At 37.0% G+C, this 21,520-nt stretch overlaps 3 protein-coding genes across 3 annotated transcripts; 1 reads left to right on the top strand and 2 right to left on the bottom strand.

The window, feature by feature from the left end:
• Positions 1-4,572: 4,572 nt before the first annotated feature.
• On the bottom strand, positions 4,573-8,306 carry LOC116670762 (leucine-rich repeat, immunoglobulin-like domain and transmembrane domain-containing protein 2). The gene is made up of 3 exons (XM_032501423.1): positions 7,976-8,306; positions 6,989-7,770; positions 4,573-6,777 (listed from the first exon to the last, which is right to left on the bottom strand). Exons 1-3 carry the CDS (start codon positions 8,083-8,085, stop codon positions 5,990-5,992), a joined length of 1,680 nt encoding a protein of 559 aa, XP_032357314.1. The 5' UTR covers positions 8,086-8,306; the 3' UTR covers positions 4,573-5,989.
• Positions 8,307-9,494: 1,188 nt separating this feature from the next.
• On the bottom strand, positions 9,495-12,682 carry lrit1b (leucine-rich repeat, immunoglobulin-like and transmembrane domains 1b). The gene is made up of 4 exons (XM_032501421.1): positions 12,407-12,682; positions 11,598-12,052; positions 10,958-11,263; positions 9,495-10,816 (listed from the first exon to the last, which is right to left on the bottom strand). Exons 1-4 carry the CDS (start codon positions 12,526-12,528, stop codon positions 9,753-9,755), a joined length of 1,947 nt encoding a protein of 648 aa, XP_032357312.1. The 5' UTR covers positions 12,529-12,682; the 3' UTR covers positions 9,495-9,752.
• Positions 12,683-15,736: 3,054 nt separating this feature from the next.
• On the top strand, positions 15,737-20,253 carry rgrb (retinal G protein coupled receptor b). Its single transcript, XM_032501467.1, has 7 exons — positions 15,737-16,068; positions 16,288-16,444; positions 17,316-17,437; positions 17,875-18,028; positions 18,275-18,392; positions 19,504-19,617; positions 19,937-20,253. The coding sequence occupies exons 1-7, from the start codon at positions 15,993-15,995 to the stop codon at positions 20,075-20,077; spliced, it is 882 nt and encodes a 293-aa protein (XP_032357358.1). The 5' UTR covers positions 15,737-15,992; the 3' UTR covers positions 20,078-20,253.
• Positions 20,254-21,520: the final 1,267 nt, after the last annotated feature.

The raw sequence follows: 21,520 nt of genomic DNA, 5'->3' as shown, positions 1-21,520 counted from the left end.
TTGCTTTTTCAACATGCTATACAATGACTTTTTTTGGACATACTATACTATGACTTTTAATAATTTTTATTGACATACTTTACCATAATGTTTTATGGGGTTTTTTTCAAAGTCTGTACTATGACTCTTTTTGACATACTATACTATGACATTTTTATAACTTTTTTTGACATATAATACTATGATTCTTTTATTACTTTTTGGGAAATGTCTTTCTATGACTTTTTTTTTTTTTTTCTACAGTCTACAATACAGTATGACTCTTTTTGACATACTATACTATGACTATTCTATGACTTTTTTGACATACTAAACTATGACTTTCCATAACATACTAAACTATGACTTTTTATAACATACTACACTATGGCTTTTTATGACTTTTTTACAGACTATATTATAACTTTTTCAACATTCTATGCCATAATTTTTACGACATTCTATACTGTGACTTTTTTTTCGAAATACTATACTATGACATTTTCGACTTGTTATACAATGACTTTTGTGTGACTTTTTATAACATACCATACCATGATTTTTTTCAGCATTCTATACTATAACCTTTTTAGACATTTTTGCTTTTTCAACATACTACACCATGACTTTTTTTGGACACACTTTACCATGACATTTTTAAACATTTTTAAACACATCCTATGACTTCTTTCAACATACCATACTTATACCATACCATTCTATATCATACTTTTTTTTGACATGCTACAAAACGTTTTTGACATTTATTAAGTTGTTGCTTTTTCGACGTTCTATGCTATGACTTATTCAATACACTAGACTATGATTTTTTATGACTTTTTTCAACATACTATACTATGACTTTTTATGACTTTTCTCAACGGTTTTATACCATGAATTTTTTCAATATTCTATGCTGTAATTTTTTCCAACATTCTATACTATGACTTTTTCTGACATACTATTATATGACCTTTTTTTTTTTGACTCGTTTCAATATACTATACTGTGACTTTTTATAACTTTTTACGACGTAATTTACTATGAATTTTTTAAAACGTTTTTGACATACTATACTGTAACTTTTTTTGACATTCTATACTGTAATTCTTTCCAACATTCTATACTATGACTTTTTATGACATACTACCTTTTTAAATCCTTTTTGACATACTTTGCTATGACTTTTTATAGCTTTTTTTTGAAAGTCAAAATGACTTATGACTTTTTTTAAAATTTTAAACTATGACTTTTTACAACATACTACACTATGGCTTTTTTATGACTTTTTTTCAACATACTGTATTATGACTTTTTCCACATTCTACGCTATGACATTTTTTTCGACACGTTAAGATAAGATAAAAATAAGATATACTTTATTGTCCCCAAAGGGCAACTTGTTTTGGACTCTGTTTACAAAGTCAACACAAAATACAGGAAATAAGCCTCTCTCCGCACAAGCTCTCATGGAACACTAACATGCTTCCATGTACATTAGACCGGTAAAATCCGACAACAGTACTCTTAAAACATAAATCAGGACAACATTAAACTGCAGCGCGTGACAAGACAAGAGCCTGGGTCACAGCAGTGCCGCGCCACCGGAAAATGTATTATATTATGGACTTTCATGATTGTTCTTGACATACTATGCTTTGACTTTGTATAATTTTTTTTTAACATACTATACTATGATTTTTTTATAACTTTTTTGGGCATAATGTACTATGACTTTTTTCAACATTCTATACTATCATTTTTTCTGACATTCTTTATTGTGACTTTTTACGACATACCATACTATGATTTTTTTTCGAAATGCTATACTATGCCATTTTTTGTGACTTTTCATGACATACCTAGCTTTGACTTTTCAAAATGTTTTTTCAACATTTATTTATTTATAGCCTTTTCAACATTCTTTACTTTGACTCTTTTCAACATACTATACTATGACTATTTTATGACATTTTTCAAAATAATGTTCGATGACTTTTTTTTCGAGATACTATGACTTTTTCCACATACTAGACACATACATGTCCCTTCTTGGTTGAAAGTTCCTAATGACTTAAAGAACAAAAGCAAATTGTCTTTCATCTTTTCAATTTCCTGCGGGAGTCATCCCAAAGGATCAATAAAGAGAAGTCTAAGTCTAAGTCTAATACTATACTATGACTTTTTCACATACCATACTGTGACTTTTTTTCGAAACACTATGCTATGACTTTTCATGATTTTTTCTGACGTACTATGCTATGACTGTATGATTTTTTTAAATACTATGCTATGACTTTTTTGACATAGTATACCAGGACTTGTTTTGACATACTATACTATAACATAACATTTTCATAACTTTTTACAACACACTATACTATGAATTGTTTTGACATTCTATACTATGTCTTTTTACTACATACAATACTATGACATTTAAAAAAAAAAATTTCAACTTGCTATACAATGACTTTTTTTATTACTTTTCATAATATACCATGCTATGACTTTTTTCGGCATACCAGGCTATAACCTTTTATGAAATTTTTCGACATTTACTTATTCATTGTTTTTTTCAACATACTATACCATGACATTTTTTGAAAATTTGTCAACATATACTTTGATGTCTTTCAACAAACTATACTCTTACCTTTTTCGACATACTATACTATGACATTTTAGGATTTTTATTGAAATACTTTACTATGAAATTTTATGGCTTTTTTCGACAGTCTATACTATGACTCTTTTCAACATACTATACTATGACAATTTTATGACTTTTTTCTAAATAATGTACTATGATTTTTTTTTTTCGACATACTGCTCTGTGACTTTTTTGACATACTACACAATGATTTTTTTTACACACCATATTGTGACTTTTTATGATTTTTTTGACATACTGTGCAATTACTTTTTTGACATATTATAGTATGATTAATTTTGACATACCATACAATAACATTTTTATAACTTTTTACGACATACTATACTATGATTTTTTTTGACTTACTATACAATTATTTTTTTATGACTTACTATACAATTACTTTTTTATAACTTTTCAAAACATACCATGCTATGACTATTTTTTAGCATACTATACTTTGTTGTTTTTCAAAAAAGTATTCTTTAGACATTTCATTTGTACAGAAACAGTAAGAGATTTAGCAGGGTGCCTAGGGGTGGAATCGAACCCTACCAGCTGTGATTAGAATTGAGCCTTAATAGTACAGGCTCTACCCATTGAACTACTGAGGTGCCCTTTTTTTGGCATACTACACATTGACTTTTAAAGATTTTTTTTGACATACTGTACTTTGTCATTTTCATAATTTTTTTGAAAACTATGACATTTTTTTAAAAAGGTACTCTTTAGAGAGAAACAGGAAGTGATTCAGCAGGGTGTCCAGGGGTGGAATTGAACCACGGCAGCTGGGATTATAAATGAGCACTAATGGTACACACCCTACCCACTGAGCTACTTGGGGGCCTTTTTTCCAAGAGATGTTAGTCACTCTAAACTATGACTTTTTTGAAATATTACATTATGGCTTTTTTGACATACTATACTATGACTTTTTATGATTTTTCTTTTGACAGTCTATACTCTTCGGCATACTGTACAGTGACTTTTTTTTCAATTCTTTTGAATATACGTTTATACTTTATGCTTTAATGTATTACTATATTGTCTCAAATACTCAGCCACATTAATTTGAGTTCTATAACTACCAGTCACTTTGTAGATTAAGATTTAATATAAAATGTATGATGACATTATTAAATACATTGCATCATTTAAGATTAAACCAGTGGTTCCCGCAATTTTGACTTGTAACCATTTACCTTAAAGCAGTGTAGTTGGGGCCAAGTGTTTAATTCAAGCCGAAAGTACTCAACGTTTCACAGAAAAGCAATGGTTAGAGAAAGGTTTGAAGAATTGATACAGATTTGAGTAACAGATATATGTTTTTCATCTTTTCTGCCCTGTGAATCATCTCATGACCTGTCAGATGTATCTTGCGACCCTTTGGAGGGGCCCGACCCATAAATTTGGAACCACCAAAGTAACTGTAACTGTAACATATGTATATGAAGTAATATAAAGTAACTGTATACACACAATAGTTAAGCTCCACCTCGAGCAGCTTCAAACATAAAATGATGCTTACACATTGTTGCATTGGTTTAGGATTTAATATATGAAATAAATCAGTTACAAGGGCCATTTTTCTGCAGAATCACTATTTTACCGTTGAGTACATCTTGTCGATAAAACTTCTGTACTTTTACTTAAATGCAGAACTTTTACTTGTAATTAAATAGTTATTTTTAGATTGTGGTTTTGCTACTTTTACTTCTTCCACCACTGCTCAAAATATTACATAATTATAGTTATTTACATATTAATACATCATATGAACAACACTTTTTAATTCATCTGTTTCAAAAAACGGATGCAATGATTTCACTGTGGATTTGAACTGACTAAACAACAATATTTAACACTAAAACTGATTTTCATCATATCCAATATATCTATTTAATTGTGTTTAACTAGATAAAAAAATTAATTTTCCAATTAGACTGAAAAAAGCGAATTGAAAATCTAAAAATGCCCTCTATTTCCCTATAGTGTACATAGAGATACACAGCAAGCTCAAAACTGTCATTAAATGGAAATATCATTTTCCTGCTGACTAGGATTCAGAAAGAAAATCCCTTTAATCTGCTTACGAGTGTATGTATAAATGCACGGGAAAACACTGCTTATGTAACAAAATCCTCTGATTGTGCTGAAAAATCTGAGCATGTCTCAGCATTTGTCTCTGACTTTTCTTTAATCCACATCAAACATCATTTCATTACAGACAGCAAATCTGCGCTCTGTGAAACGAAAACAATAAAAAAATATTTGTTTTTTTCAACATTAAATGGATTAAAATCTCCTGAACCATGAACCAACACACAATTACAATTTAGTTTGGTGAAGTTGACAATTAAGAAATATACAAAATATTAATTATTCACAATTTATAAAATTTTGGATTTTTTTGCATGCAGTATCAAAACTTAAAACTCAAAAACTATAACCAAAAAAATATCAAATGCATTTCCTCACAAACGTTTTCTGTACATGTATATTAACACACATGATAAAACTCTTCTCATGTTAAGAAAGAAAGGCATCTCCGCTTGAGAATTATATTCACAGGATGACTGCTACTTATAGCAACAATTTGTGTCACCAATGTGCTAATAATCTAATGCTACATTTGCGTCCCGGAGCTTTCCGTAAAAAAAAAAAAATACCCAGCAATCTTTTAAATGTAGATCATTTAAAAAAAAAAAAATAAACATTGTTCTGCATTCCAGAATCCTCAAAGACTATTCAGGTCATCTGGATAAAACAGACGTATGTAGTTGCTCAATTTGAAGAGTAAATCCAATTTTGAAAGTTTTTCATCTGCATTAATTTTTCTTACCATTATTATGTATTATAACAAAATAATGGGTTAACATATGTATTCCCAATGTTGTACATTAAAAAGAAAGGAGATGTGTAATTTCCTAACGCATTCATGAACGGGTTAGTATGATATCGACAAAGAGTTACACACACTAAAACGTATGATGTAATACGAAAACTTGGAGAGCAACGGCTGGTCACGTGACATCAACTTCAGAGCTCCATGCTACAGAGCGGCAGTTGCCTCTACGGAGCTTTGTGACACGGCTACAAACCTCTGTCACAGCTCATCGTATCATCGGCAATTAGAAGATCTGGGTCGCCGCTTTTTCTTTCTGAAATTCTGAAAATACGTTAATATTACCTTACCATTCCTTACTTTTCTTAGATCAAAGGTATTTTCGGGAAAATCCTCAGACTCAAATGTAATGATAATAATACAATAATATAAGTAGCATAAAGTGGTGCTACGCTCAAAACTGACATTATTTATAAATACACATATTTGTACATGTATCTACTTTGATGCTAGTACAGATGAGCGGCACTTCCTGCTTTGATCTTGTCCTCAGACTTCCGCCTCTTTTTCGGCTTTTCCTCCGAGTCTCTGCACAGGCCTTCATCGCTGGCCGCTTGCAGGCTGTCGAAGGTGCCCTGCCTCTCCGCCCCCTGCAGGTCCTCTCCGTGCAGCCTGCGCTTCTTCCACAGTTTCACGCAGTGATCCACGCAGCTGAACCTGGCCTCCGTGGTGCAGGCATACATGCCGGCCGGCACTGCCAACACCATGGCGCAAACAATGACGATAATGTGGATGAGCCTCTCTCTTTGCTCCAGCTCACTGATGTCACTACCCGTCACAAACACGATGCACTGTCCTTCTCTTGGTGGATGGTTCTTCAGGGTCACACACACCTCATATTTGGTCACAGGAAGCAGGTCGCTGACAGTGTAGCTGTTGATGCCAGGGCCAATGTAGATCATCTCTTTTTTGTGTGAATCGTATTTGCCAAAGTGGATAGTGAACCAGGTTTCTGCTGGGTTGTCCGTTGCAGCGTACCACTCCAGGGTGATACCGTAAACTGTCTGCTTGGCAATGCGGATTTCAATGTAGGGATTCTCATCGGATGACAGTATGGGGACAGGTGGAGGGAGTAGAGCAGAGGGATCAGAGGAGTTGATGTTAACTGTGATGCTGACAGAGGAGTTGCCAATAAAGTTATTGGCCATGCAGGTGTAGAGTCCTCGGTCTGCCAGGTGAAGAGTGGGGATCACCAGCTGGGAGGTGACAGTCTCTTCGTCTATGTGAGTCTCTGTAGCTGGAAAGAGATAAAAGAGTGTCACATCATTTCAATCAGAGGCTTGTTTAGATCTGATAAAGACACAGTAAGGTAACCCTAAAGACGGTATTGTTCACGTATGTATTCATTAAACAGATGCAGCCTAAAAGTTCAATACATACCAAACTACATGCTCCCTGAGCAGGTTCACAACAGTTTATTGGATGGTAGTGATATCAAAAAATCTTACCAGCAAATCCTCTTATAATCTTCAGACTGTACATCCACTGAATGGTTGGACCTGGCCTGGCCTTTACTAAGCATGTGAGTGTTGCATTTGCTCCGAGAGGTAAAGTGATGTTAGTCTCTGGGGCAGAGGCCACCGGATTCATGCATGTTTTTAACTGGATCTCGTGGAAAAACTTTTCAGCTTTGGAGGCCGGGCCCGAGCACATCAAATAAGAGTTCATAAGAATAATGGGAGGGCTGACCGCCCTGATGAATTCAACAAAGCCTTTGAGGCGGCAATCGCACAACCAAGGGTTGTCATGCAATGCCAGAACTACATTGGACACCAGCCCTTCTTTCCCCCAAGCTTTCTCTGCCGTTTGGTAAAGAGGCCAATTAATGAAGACATCTTTTGATATGACACTAAGCTGATTGAAGGACAAATCTAAGTAGGTCAGTGCAGGTAAGTGTCTCAAAGCGTGTTCGGGCAGGATGTCCAGTCGATTGTGCTTTAGATCCAAAATCTTCAGTTTCGGTGTGTCCTGAAACGCCGTCCATGTTACTGAAGTCAGCTTGTTACCTTGCAGCCGGAGCTCAGTCAGGTTGGTCAGCCCATCTAAGCTTTTGATGTTCATCAAGGTGATTTCATTAAAATTCAGCCAGAGAAACTCCAAGGCACTGATTTGAGAGAAAGCTCCTCGAGGTAACTCGGTCAGGTGGCAGTTTTCAATTCGGATTTTAATAAAATCATGAGGGATATCCTCTGGGATTTGGCCCATGGAGGTTTCCATACATATTAAAGACCTAGAAGGGTAAGACAAGATATGTTTAGACAAGAGAAGTGTATATTTTATCTTCATAGCGACTCATGAACATGCATCTCTGAACAAATTTATGGATAGTGTTTGTAGGTTTTAGAACACTTCGGTATAGCAGGTTACATGTAAAACAAGAGGGTCATGACTAACACATACTTTTAAGAGTTTGTATATTTTCAGTGGTTACATACCTTCCCAAGTTGTCATCTGTACAGGAGCAACCGGTCAGACAAGTTGGTGATCCAGGGGTGATTAGATAATATAGCAAAGCGATATGTAATGCGACATAAAAGGTGTCCATATTCCTGGAGGAGCATGTGAAATAGGCCTGCGGAGGCAGGACATGGACTGCATGGAAGAAAGCCTATTACCTTAATCTTCCTTGACGTAAGATTTAGGACACCAAGGGACATGTGAGACAGGTGTATTTATAGCGGAGGTCCACCTTGTCTCAAAAACATTGTCAGATCTCCTCAAAAGCATAACAACACTCACCACAATTGTTCAATCAAGATTTGTCTTATTTAATTTATTCATTACCCACCAAAGCCAAGGCGCTGACTTGACAGGATGGCCGTCCGTATAAAGTGGGCCGCAGCCTGTTGGGCTTAGCAGCACACAGAGGGACAGCCGCAGAGGGACAGATGTCTGGAGTGGACTGTAATCTGACCTCAATAATCTGAACACTGTTTGTCTCTCAGGTTGTTAAATCAGCATATAAAGCAAGTGTGAAAACAGACATCTACAGCATTTTAGGTTCAATCTTTTGCTTTAATATCCATTTTTTTTTATTGATGAACATGCTAATTTAACAGGCAAAGAGATCAGATGTTTGGTAATGCAAGCTATCTTCCAGTTATCATACATCTTTTTCATACATTTTATGATATATTTTGATGATTCCTCGGTTTACTTGCTTGGCAGAAGGCCTACAATTCATCCAGAAACATTTTCCAAATGTCTTGAACAAATACTTTTTAATGACGTAACGTTTGTCTACCTATAGGTCTACTACACACTATTTTTCCTGAAGGGACAAAATAAACCGCCCTGAAGTTGATTCAGCGTTCTTTTTAAATTACATAGTTAAGGATAAGGCTCTTGAGTTAAATTCATGAAATCCTAAATTTATCAGAAAACCACAGGTGTTATCAATGCTTCGCTGTATGTGCTAACAAGACTAAAGAAAGACGTGTGCCGCTCTGTGAGGCTGTACTTTGGCACACAGGTGTTAATTTTACAGTTAATTAACGATCTGCATAAAACATATGTTTAAATTTGTTACTTTTTAAGGCACATAACAACCCATTTACTGCTTCAGTCAAGATGACTATTGATCTATTCAAAAAACAATATTCTGTGATGTAAGAAAAAAGCTTGAGAGCATATATCAATATAAAAAAAGTTTTATTGTTTTACAGTACATCCATGCATACACATATATTTCAGGTTCCAAATATTTACACATTATAAAATGTACTGTATTTTAGGTTTCTGACCCAACAGTAAACCTGGCACGTAAACACCATACTGACATACAAAACTAATAACTGCTGGTTCATAATTTCTATAAATAATTCATGTTTTAAATAAATACGTCAATGCAATGCCATGTAACATTTCGGAAAAAATAAAAAATGATTGGGTTTTAGACAGTTTGGGCAACATTTTCCTCTGCAAAACATCACCTTAAAAAGTGTGTTTTTTTATACATATACTGTACACCACATGTAAATATTGAAACCGTGTCACTGTGTATGTTTTCCCTTTCTTGCTGTCACCAAATGAATGGCGGTTTTTATTCCCACAAGGCTGTAAAACAAATTCATACATCCCATGCTGACTGAGCCATCGGAGTCCTCTGTCCTCAGTCTTTTGAGTCTCTGAGCACAGCAGTTTTACCTATTCACAAAACAGTGCATTAAAAAACAAAGTGCATCCTCTGTCAGTTGAGGCATTCGTTCGGTTTTAGCAGAAGTACTCGTTAGGTGGTCCCTCAGTCCTGGCTGTGGCCTCCGAGTCAACACTGGACCTTGCTGAGAGCAACCTGTTGGATTCGTCAGGATTTAGCCTGGTCAGAAAGTCGCCCTCCATTCCTTTAGCTTTGGCCGCGGGGCCCAGGGTCTCAAACGTGACGTACGAGTCCTGCATGTCCTTGGACTGCCGCCCTAGCAGCTTTTTGCAGCGCTTTTTTAACGCCCCGCAGCACACAATCAGTGTGAGGGGGACAGCAATCACGCATGCCACAGTTATCACCACCACATTGATGAGCTTCTGAGTGCCACTCGCACTGGCCGCCTCATCTGTTGAGAAGATTACACACTGCTCCTTTTTCGGGATCAGGCCTTTGACACAAACACAAGCAATGTACTTTGTCTTCGGCACAAGGCCGTCAATGGTGATTCGGTTCTTTCCGGCACCTACGTTTACCCGACGCATGTCTCTCTCTCCAAATACAGCATATAGGACACTGAATTCTGTGGTGTTTGTAGCTGTAGGTGCTCTCCAGTTCAGAGAGACAGTATGGTCTGTGTCGCCAATCACCTTCACAGAACGCACTACCCTTTTCTCCGGAGCTTGCTGTAAGGATGAAGCATTGGCTGCTAAGTTGCTCAGAGCATCCACCTCCACTGGTTTCTGAGGGACTGACAACTTGCCTCGTCCCTCGGAAGCACCATCAGAGATGCTGTAGCTCTCGATCTCATACTTCCCAGTCGCGCCTTTGCCATTAAGACTTTCAATGATGGGCTGGGCAGCTGGGGTGGTTGGTGGAGGAACATATCTGGCAATAAGTTTCTCTTGGTATGCCGCTCTTCCAATGCCACCAGGTTTCTTCCCTCTGGTTCTCTTAGAGACACCCCCACCTGCTTCCTCTGACTGCAAGGAATCTGTGATCACCAAAGAGATAATGGCGTCTGCGGTTCCCACAAAGTTGGTTGCTTTGCATACATATTTCCCAGAATCACGGTAGGCGACTGCAGGCACACTCAGAATCGACCAAATAATGCCCTCCTTTGAAACCTCTTCCTGAACTGTAAAACAAAAAGCCGACCCCCACTGATTAGTTAAACAGACAAGCAAAAAAAAAAGTAATCTAACTGACACTTTGACTTGGCTGGAAATAGATACTGTTTTAATTTAAGCACATCTGGAATTACTTCAGGAGAACTTACTGGTGCCGTTCATTTTCTTGCCATCAGCACGGCTCCAGGACAGTTCAGGGATGGGAACTCCAACTGTGCCACAACGCAGCAGGACGTTGTTGCCCAGTGAGCTTCGTACACGTGCCACGGCCGTGTGCACCCGAGGGCCCTGGCACCTCTGCAGCTCCGCTTCAATGAAAAGAACACCTGACAAGCTCTCTGGATCAGCACACCTCAGCCTGGTGTCAATTAGAGCCACGGATGACGAAGGGGATTTCTGAAATTGGACCAGATCATACAGCCGGCAGTCACACAACCATGGGTTGTCATGGAGACCTGCAGAGGAAATCAAGTGTGACAAGGTGCTGTCAGGGAAAAGAAAAAAACTCAGCTTCCTTTCATGAACTACTGTCACTACCATCCAGTACATTTGCCTTTACACAGCAAAGTAATTTTAAGATCAAGTATGTGTGGCTGTGAGTTAAAATAAATAGATTTACTTGTTACAATGTGTCAAGAATTAACTTGACACATTGCACACAATGACTGTAATTAGACTAATCCCTAACTCAGCTTAAAATGCTTCTGATGTCAAAGAAGTGGTCGGCGTGCAAGGCATCTTAAAAAGAATACATTTCGGGATCCTTATATGTCACAGCTTGATCCTCACCGAGAATTAGTTTGGAGGAATCCTGGGATGGCTTCACACTCAACCACATTGTGAGAACATCAGCAGGAACGGTTGTCAGAGTGTTGCTGGATAAATCCAGATAGGTGAGATTCTTTACATACATGGTGGCATCGGCAGGGATAGTGGAGATTTTGTTGTTATGTAAGTCAAGGAGCCTCAGGTTTGGCATATCAGTCAGGGACTCCCAGGGGAAGGAGGTGAGGGAGTTGCCATCCAGCCGGAGCTCATCCAGGCTGTAAAGACCACGGAAACTGTCAACATTTAGTGTATTCAGGGAATTGAAAGACATCCACAGATATTCCAGGCTGTTGAGGTAGTGGAAGTTGTTGCTTGAAATCCGTGTGATTGCTGTCTTTTCGATGCGCAGCTTCGATGTGTCAATGGGGAAATTTGGAGGAACCACAGTGATTTCCGGATCATTGCAGAGTACACTCCTGCAGATATAAAAATGTGATAGTTTACAATATAGACAGTTAAAAGGAACAATATTAAATCTACTTTTAAATTGTAGGGGTTTGTAGAAGTGGTCTTAAAAAACAATTTTTTTTTCATTTTACAAAAAAAATAATACAGTTAGGCATTTATTTGAGAAAAACGTAGTAAGCTATTGTTCAGTAACAAGAAAAGGAGATTAAAGGGCAACTCCGAGTTAATCCTCACTATACGGAGTGACTGAATAGACGAAAGCTGCAGTGAAAATCACTTCTGCATGCAAAAAGAAAAAAAAAACATGTACTGACAATTCAATTCCAACAATGACCTTTAATTGAATAACTTGACATATTTACCTTGCTTTAGATCCATCGCTCAGTTTGTGGAAGAAGCAGCTGCATTGTGCAGGACATGAACTGCTCAGCAAAGGAAGACAAACTAAAGCCAGACAAACAGCAGCAGTAAAATGTCGACTCATTTTCTCTCCTGCAAGCTCCTAACTCTATGCAGCTAAACTACAATTGAAAAAAAAGGCGCTACAGCTCGAGTTTAACAGAGCATCAGATGCATCGTGGTGGTTTGCAGGCTCCCAGCTCCATACTGCTCCGACTTGTCTGAATCCTGAGATAAAAAGGATAGGCAGGGATTAGTGAAGGACTTGGGTTATTTCCATTCACACGATTAGGCAATAGCTTCCTGGAAGCTGACAGGCTGAACAGTTTTTACTCATTCTAAAGATGAGTTGATTGGATGGTAAATTATGTACAAAAAAACTGTACAGCACCTAAATGAAATGGAGGCTGAAGGTAGACAAAAATATAACCATCATGAATATTTGAAACAAGTTTTTTTTTTTTAAATAGAAAGATTTTACAATACGGAATTCCTTGATAACTATGAAATACAGATATTTTTGGTTTTAATACATTTATCTCAATATTTTCAGTCAAGTCACATCATGTAATGGTGATATTACTACTTCACGTTACACACCGAAAAACAGATTACAACTCTGATATAAAAGCACAGGGACGTGCTACAGATGCAAATCATTTTAATAAACATCAGCTTTTCTTATGTTAGCCTGTCCTTAAATTATCATAATTACTGACGTAGTCTATTAATTGAATACATTGACAGACTGTAGTTTGTATGATGGCTAGAAACGTATGGCCACTAGATGGTAGTGGAGAGTTGCTATGGCTACTTTATTGTGTTACCCTCTTGTTATTAGGCCAATGACAACACTACTGTACGTAACCACATGCAGTTGATCACAGGGCATAAATATCAAATAAAGAATACTTTTTGAAACTTAAAAGAAGTATGTGCCAATAACCTCCATTTTTAAGATTACTATTGTACTATTGTTTTCATACTGCATTATCTAATTAAATAAAATGTATATATTTTAGTAGTATCCTGCAGAAGACATTTTGTGTGTGACACACATTGTGAACGACAGATGTGTGGTCACAGTCTTTGAGGGTTTGTCCACAGGTGCAGAGGTTTAAAGACACGGCTGTCAGGCGGGACTTGAAATCCTTTAATCCAGTCATTTCTTTGTCTCGTATTAATACATCTTTGTTTTGTTTTCTTTCACAAGGGTTATCCCAGGCAAAGAAAAGAAAATGCTCCTAATAAAGAATGGCCCCAGTCAGTGTAAAATGATTAAAAAGCCCCGTACTTGGAGAAACATGCTAAACAAGGCTGTTTTTTTCCAATCCTGCAGGTTTCCTGCATTAGTGCACTACTGCACTAATGCAGGAAACCTGCACACTTGGTTTATTTACATTTACATTTTAGCACATTTTAGCATATTATTTAAGCAGTTGCACATTTTTGTTCCCCCATCCTGTACATATTCAAATATTTGTTCTTTTTACTTATTCGTATTATTATTTCATGTATATTGTATGTATGTATATTTTTCCTAGTATTTCATTTATATTTATATTTTGTGCTTTGTGACTGATTTTGCTGCTGTAACACAGGAATTTCCCATTTTTCTTGGGATCAATAAACATCTATCTATCTATCTATCTATCTATCTATCTATCTATCTATCTATCTATCTATCTATCTTTATACGTAGTATTCAGTTCCTGAAGTAAAAGTAGAAATACAATAGTCTAAGAAATACTGAATTCAAAATATTGCTTAAGTAAAACTACAGAAGTATTATCAACTAAATGTACTTAAAGTGTCAAAAATTAAAAAAACACTCAAGAAGAAATACTCCTTTCAGTGAGTTATATTATTAAGAACACATTGTATTATTAGATATTGCTACTTCAAGTTTTAATTTGAAAATATGTTTACACTTTTAGTTGTGTTACACTTTTAGTTATTAGTAAAGCACATAATTTCTATAGGCTCATCATGGGTAGTAAAATAAATTAACATTTCCCTCTGAAATGTAGAAAAGTAGAAGTATAAAGTATTAAATGAAAGTAAAGGTGACCCATAAATACAGTAAATTGGTGAATATGCTTAGTTACTTTCCACCATATCAGACAAAATGTAAAATTTGAATCTGCAAAGTATCTTGTATCAGATAAAGTGGAATAAAATTATATTTTATATCTTTTTTATTTATATTTGATATAAATTATATGTAGAGAAATAGCGGTCTCAGTCTCCCCTACCTAAAAACATTTATTTCAGCTTTTCATCTTGCTCCTGATCCTCAGAGTCTGTCAGTACAAACGCAGTTTCAACAGTGAAGCCTTTGTTTCCTTGCAAAACCATTCAGCAGATTATGATGGTGTAATAACTGTTGCATTCATGCCAGTGCATTCATGTGTGACCACTGCAAGCGTGCAATAAAAACTACAGACAGGATATCCTCGCCAGATACAGTCATAGGTCTTATTCCCACATTTTAGATTCACAATAATATTAATAAAGAAGTTAAATGAGAGCCCATTTTCTTCAGTAAATTAAGGATGTATGGCTTTATGGTGCTAACTTGTGTAAAGGATATAGCTTCTACTGTGTGTCAGAAGTTTGAGCTTTCAGTCAGGACAATATGGGCAGTTTGAGAAAAGGGTATTATGAGTCCATAGGGACGTATTATTACTTCATAGTTAATGAGTTTGTGGTAATCTGTGGGCAGATTAGTGTTGCAATTAGAATCAGCCCAAATGTTACATTTTTAAATGTTCAGGCTGTTGAGAGAGTAAATTGTCACTTTTCTGCTGCCCTCGTTTTTAGGGTTATTTCCGTCAACAGATAAATAAGTTAACAAATAAGGTGTTGATTTCACATACTTTTTATTCACCGTTTAATATTTACTGTGGCTATTAAGTATTAAGAGAGAACCAACTGTATTTTGAGTTTAAAAGAAGAGATTATGTGTGTGTGTGTGTGGGGGGGGAGAAAAAGCAAGAGCAACAGAGGAGGATCTTGCTTCCATTACTGCAATGTAGTAGAAAAACATTAAGAGAGTGATTTCACCATGTTTTTTGTATATTTAAGGGTTAACGTTGTAATTTTCTCTGTGGACACTCCTGTTGTTCAGCCTATAAAATGAGTTTGCTATAAACAACATTTCCCATGTTTCCATTTTTCCTTATCACCCACAACAACATTAACACTGTCAGTTGAACGAAGTGAGTTGAGGGGGTTTCATCAGAAGGGGTCCATTACTCAAATGGACAAAAATCCCAGCTGTCCTCTGAATCTGAATCATTAACTATTTGCGCAGCGAACGCGCAAACGTTTGGCGATTACAAAGTTGCAGTAAGTTTGAAGGAAGTCTGCTCGTTAGGACATTCTTCGGGGGATTTTAAAAGGGGTTTTACTAAGATTAGGCTCTTCGTGCTTTTTCACGTGAAATGAGCCTTTATAAGGCGTCTTTTTTGTTGGAGCGGTGTTGCGCTACACAACTTGAAAAAGGTCTCGTCTTTTTGTGAAAAACTGTATTTTGTGCATTTCAACATGGCAGCGTATACATTACCGGAGGGATTCACCGAGTTTGATATGTTTACATTCGGCTCAGGGCTTCTTGTTGCGGGTAAGTGGACCGATCATACCGGAAGCCATGTTTCCCTTTCTGCGAGAACCACAGGGACAGTTCATTCTGAAACCATTTTCTGTGATTATAAAAGCAAGAACACACCACCCGTTTGGAGTGCAGCCGTTTTTTCAGTTACAAACCATCAAACTGTGCTGATAACAACAATGTGATACCAGAAATTAAAAGGGGCATTTCTCTTCTTTTTTTCACTTTCAGGCACGCTTGGATTCTTCCTCAATGCCATCAGCATTGTGTCTTTCCTCAGAGTGAAGGAAATGTGGACTCCCAGTAACTTCTTTGTGTTCAATCTTGCTGTGGCTGACATCAGTTTGAATATTAATGGACTCATAGCTGCATATGCGAGCTACCTCAGGTATCACACAGAGGACACTCTGACGGTTTAAAGATATTTTCCTTACACAGGCCCTTTTTTGGGGTACAACATTTCTTTTGGCAATCAAAAACGGCATAGTATTAGTAGGGTTAGTATTATTGGGTAGCACAAACTTAATAAGCCTTTTGCTTTCATAAACCACAATGCCCTTTATTCAGTGTGTAAAGTTCACGTTTTGTAAGCTACCTAACAGCATCTTTATTGAAATGTTGCAACATTTAAATAGGCTATGGTATGTCTTGTTTAAACCTCTTTTATATTTTATTTAGTGGTTCCCAACCAGGTTGTCAGCGGGACCGGATTGCACACAGATTAATACACTAGGGGCCCCTATAGACCCCAATATTTATTGTATATGAATTACACAAAAATGTATTCAATAAAAAAACCTATGAAAGCACAATAAACTAAAATAGTAAAACTAGCCATTAAATGAATAGTGGTCCATACAAAATGAACTAATTTTCTATTTATTCAATTACCACAGACTAACTTTAACATAAGAGCCTACGGGCCCCGGTGCAGTAGCTTGCTCTGGTAATCAAGCCTTGGGCATTGGGAAGATAAATCTGATGATTAGTGTCTTTTTTTGGACTTTTTTCGGGTGACACATTGGAGAGTTATACAAAGGGCGTTGACTGAATAAATCTGATTAACTGCTCACAGCTCTTAGACATTTTCAACTTTTGATAAAGACGTTGCAAGGCTTTGCTTGGCTACAAACGGTCTCACATTTTCAAAAATGTAACCAACCGGCTTTTACAGTCTGATGATATAATATGTAATATTGGGTTTAGGCAATATTCATCTGCATGCTGGAGTAGGATTCAAATTTATTGTCTTTTTCTAGATATTGGCCTTTTGGTCAGGATGGATGTGCCTATCATGGTTTTCAGGGCATGATAGCGGTTCTAGCGTCAATCAGTTTCATGGCTGCTGTCGCTTGGGACAGATATCACCAGTACTGCACCAGTGAGTACAACATAACACCAGTACTGCACCAGTGAGTACAACATAACACCAGTACTGCACCAGTGAGTACAACATAACACCAGTACTGCACCAGTGTAATATAAAACTCAACTAAAGTAAATATATCTAATTTATAGTGTTACGCTAAGTGATAGATGTTTAAGTTATAGACTACAAAACAACTTGATGCCATCATGGTGACTGTATTTGTAAGATACTTTGACACTCGGTATTTGGTCATGTGTTTATGTTTTTGTTTTTTTTAAATAGTGCATCAAACTGAATTTCTTAGATTTGGTTGCAGTTTGCTTTTGTTTTTGCTGCAGAAATAGCTTAAAAATATCAACACACATACCATTAGCTATCTCCAAACAACAAAAAATATATCAAATGTCTACTTAGATCCAAATGACATTATACATGTCTTCATTCTGTAGGACAGAAGCTCTTCTGGAGCACTACGCTGACAATAACCAGCATCATCTGGATTCTTTCCATCTTCTGGGCTGCTGTTCCTCTAATGGGATGGGGCGTCTATGACTTTGAGCCTATGAAAACTTGCTGCACCTTGGACTACACCAGAGGGGACAGGTAGAGTTGTTTAAAGAAATGATACTAAAACTGGAATGATGACATGGACGAAGTGGCCAGTATGCAGTTGTTTTCATCACTATCACTAATTCATGTTGCGATGTCTATAGTCAGCACAAAATGACGATTATTTATTTAGACTAAACAACACCTACACTATAAGTATATGAAATGCAGCCGTCCATTGCATTTTGACAAATATTTACCAATTTACACATTATTTACTCATGTTTCTCTTTTCAACAGGGACTATGTGACCTACATGCTGACTTTGGTGGTGCTCTACCTGATGTTTCCAGCTTACACCATGTACTCAAATTACGATGCCATCCACAAACACTTCAAGAAGACCCATCACCACAGGGTAAATGTGCAAAAAACATTCCATAGGAATATTATACTTTTTCTTGTTTTGTTTTGAGGTTAAATCAGATTTGGCAGAGGCAATGCATTTTTAACCTGAACTCACCTGACTTGTTTTAGCTGTGCATGTAGTGTTCATTATGTTATATTTGGACACAGAGACACACCATGATGTCTCCAACTTGTCACCAGCCACTGGAGTTGTGTGCTCACTGACATCTACTTGTAAACAATAACAAGGAGCACAACAACTGTGGATTTGTAAAGTTAGCATGCTAATGTTTATGCTGGAGTGGAGTCAGAATTGAGTGTTTTGCTTACCTGACAAATATGGAAAACACAAAATTGTGATCAGTGGTGGTATGGGGAAAATGCAGTTAAGGCACAACTAGATAATTAGAAACTATATACCGCTCTCATTTCTGCAGCCAGTTGGCAATAAGCTTAGCCAGTGTTGCCAACTCTTTTTCAATGAAAGTTAATGGCAGTACCTCAAAAAGTCACAAAAAGCTCCTAGATGAACCTTGAACTAATTACTCTGAGCAGCATGTCAGGGGAATGAATTGCAATATAATATTTATCACTTTTCCCCTGATGGCCTGAAGTCTCCAAATTTGTCGCTAGTCGCTTTTTTTTAAATAAAGTCGCTAAATTTAGCGAGAAAGTTGCCACTTGTCAACACTGAGCTTAGCTTTGGATAAAGACTGAAACAGGGTAAACTGCTAGCCCGGCTCTGTTCAGAGTTAGAAAATATGTTGACCAGCACCTCTCAAGGCAAAGCTCACTAATGAACATAGTATATATGATTTGTTTAATCTGTGCACAAAACAGCAAGTCATGGTATTACAAAAGGGTACAGCTGAGACATATGTGCTGGAACTATTTCTTGGCAAGGTGCACAGACCCTTTTCTGTCTAGTTAGCTTAGAGATAAGGTCTGTACAGGCTGTACATTGGCTGTTTGTGGCAAATAAATGCAGACTGCACAAACAGTCATACTGTAACCGACAAAACTGAAATGCTGTGTTCTTATTTCCAACTGAATATTGTTAAAAATAAACCACCAATGTTCTAAATCCACTACATCGCATGTGTAATATCTTTGTTTTCCAGTTTAACACCAATATCCCTTTGAGGGTATTGCTGATGTGCTGGGGGCCCTACGTCCTCATGTGTGTCTACGCCTGTTTCCAGAACACCAAGCTTGTATCTCCCAAACTAAGAATGGTAAGCACTTATTTAGTTTAATTTAATCTGACAGTTTTAGGGAACATACTCAACAGTCTTACTGATATAAAAGGAAAGAAGGAAGTCAAATTATTGCTGACTTTGTTTATTTAATCTGGCTAAACTGTTGGATTGTTTACGGTGTGATCATTTGACCACTCTTGTTTTTTGTTGTAGCGAGGTAACCATGTTCCTATATTAGCAAATACTTTGTTTTCATGATGGCCAGAATGGCAAAAATGAGACCAAGTTGTGTTAAAGTGGAACTGTCCTTTATATCAAGTAGTTGCATGATTTAAATCCTTGTTTGTGCTCGCAGGTGCTTCCAGTTCTTGCAAAGACAAACCCTATCTTCAACGCTCTCCTTTTCTCATTTGGAAATGAGTTCTACCAAGGTGGCGTGTGGCACTTCCTCACCGGGCAGAAGATCGTTGAGCCGGTTATTAAGAAGTCAAAATAAAAGGAAACTCATTATATTCTGGTGAAAAGTCTAGTATAATTTGCTTTCATAATAAGTTCCTGCAGTAAGCATGAATGGGTCATTTAGATGTCTGTCAGTTGAAATATTTCATTAACCTGCACTGCTCCTCTGTCCGTGTCAGACCACTGCCAATAAACCTATATTGTTGCTGCTTTTCTAATGTATGCTACATCTACTTTAAAATGTATTTTTTAAAAGCCATATAACTGAGCTGCTTTAAAGAAGAGCCCTGATTTCTACAATTGACCAGCGTCTAAATATGCCGTCTCATGACACACTTGTCTCAAGCATTTACTAAGCAGATTAATAACCTGTGTTTTTGTTCAGAAAACAGTTTGAGTCGATGTAACTTCTATAAATGGTGAGAAAAGCAGTCACTGTGTTAAGACTGTATTATTCAATTGTGCTATGGTCAACACCTGACGCTAAGTGAAACTTACTGCATGCTTAGTGCATAAACTGTTAAAGAGGTAGATAGTGTGGTAGATCACGTACTTTCTTACCTTGGAGCTACACATTAAAATGTTACGGTGCATTCTAGTTCATTTTCCGTTAAATAAAACTTATTTAGCAGTTGTTACACTTATTACATTGTGCTGAGTTGTTAAAGAGCAAATGCACAGCCCTTTCTAGTGAGACAAATTGCAGATTCTGGCCTAGCTCATGAATAAAGATGGACATGTACATAAACACATTTTTTACTGAAGGGACCAGATGTCAAACCTGAAACCTAAAATTAGGTTGAACTAATGAACGCAGGTAGTTTGAATGAGATAAGGAGATGGGCAGCTGGACTGGCACTGAACACTTTGAGGAACTCTGTCTCTGCTGAAACCAATTAGTCATGGTAGCCACATTATGCAGCTTCAAAATGTATTTTGTTCTGTTGTACCTGTTTCCCTGGATTACATGCATGCCATTCTGTCTTTTCTAAATATGAGCCACATTTCTAGCAAGTGTTGCAGTGTCAGCGATGGCGCAGAGAAGAAAAGAGGGCTCTGATGTCTGAGCTGCTAAATACATGCACTCCAGAAATAAGCCCACTAACCTCAGACACGACTGACGCTCTTGCTTATCATGCCGTCAACAGGTGAAATCCTCTCACTGTCAATGGCCGCCTGTCTTAACAGAGGAGGAGTCGGCCCTAATGAGCAAAAATAGCACAAATTCAGACTCAGAACCAACCAGAGATAGGCCCGTTGTGTCTTTAAATCAAAAAAACAACACATTTATTCAAATTGTAATCCACTCTTAATTTGCTGTGTTATCAGCATGTATCAGCCATGATACATTGTCTAATGAAATGATCAGTGAATAAATCAGTGGATTACATGGCCAGGTCTTCAGTATGAAATGTGTGATCTTTGGAAATAACAAAGATGAGAGAGAAAACTTTAATGACAGTCAGAGTCAATATGTCAA

Source organism: Etheostoma spectabile, chromosome 21 (assembly GCF_008692095.1).
Source record: "Etheostoma spectabile isolate EspeVRDwgs_2016 chromosome 21, UIUC_Espe_1.0, whole genome shotgun sequence".
NCBI lineage: Eukaryota > Metazoa > Chordata > Actinopteri > Perciformes > Percidae > Etheostoma > Etheostoma spectabile.
The sequence above is the reverse complement of the archived record's forward strand: the minus strand, read 5'-3'. Positions and strand labels throughout refer to the sequence as shown.

What these genes read in the sequence shown, in the direction of transcription:
- LOC116670762 (XM_032501423.1), bottom strand. Translation starts at nt 8,085, where the DNA reads ATGGACACCTTTTATGTCGCATTACATATCGCTTTGCTATATTATCTA. An exon ending in ACAGATGACAACTTGGGAAG is followed by an intron (nt 7,771 to 7,975) that starts GTATGTAACCAC and finishes TTACCCTTCTAG; the next exon opens with GTCTTTAATATGTATGGAAA. An exon ending in GATTATAAGAGGATTTGCTG is followed by an intron (nt 6,778 to 6,988) that starts GTAAGATTTTTT and finishes ATCTCTTTCCAG; the next exon opens with CTACAGAGACTCACATAGAC.
- lrit1b (XM_032501421.1), bottom strand. Translation starts at nt 12,528, where the DNA reads ATGAGTCGACATTTTACTGCTGCTGTTTGTCTGGCTTTAGTTTGTCTT. An exon ending in TTCCTCCAAACTAATTCTCG is followed by an intron (nt 11,264 to 11,597) that starts GTGAGGATCAAG and finishes TTTCCTCTGCAG; the next exon opens with GTCTCCATGACAACCCATGG. An exon ending in CAAGAAAATGAACGGCACCA is followed by an intron (nt 10,817 to 10,957) that starts GTAAGTTCTCCT and finishes TTTGTTTTACAG; the next exon opens with TTCAGGAAGAGGTTTCAAAG.
- rgrb (XM_032501467.1), top strand. Translation starts at nt 15,993, where the DNA reads ATGGCAGCGTATACATTACCGGAGGGATTCACCGAGTTTGATATGTTT. An exon ending in CTCAGGGCTTCTTGTTGCGG is followed by an intron (nt 16,069 to 16,287) that starts GTAAGTGGACCG and finishes TTTCACTTTCAG; the next exon opens with GCACGCTTGGATTCTTCCTC. An exon ending in GCATATGCGAGCTACCTCAG is followed by an intron (nt 16,445 to 17,315) that starts GTATCACACAGA and finishes GTCTTTTTCTAG; the next exon opens with ATATTGGCCTTTTGGTCAGG.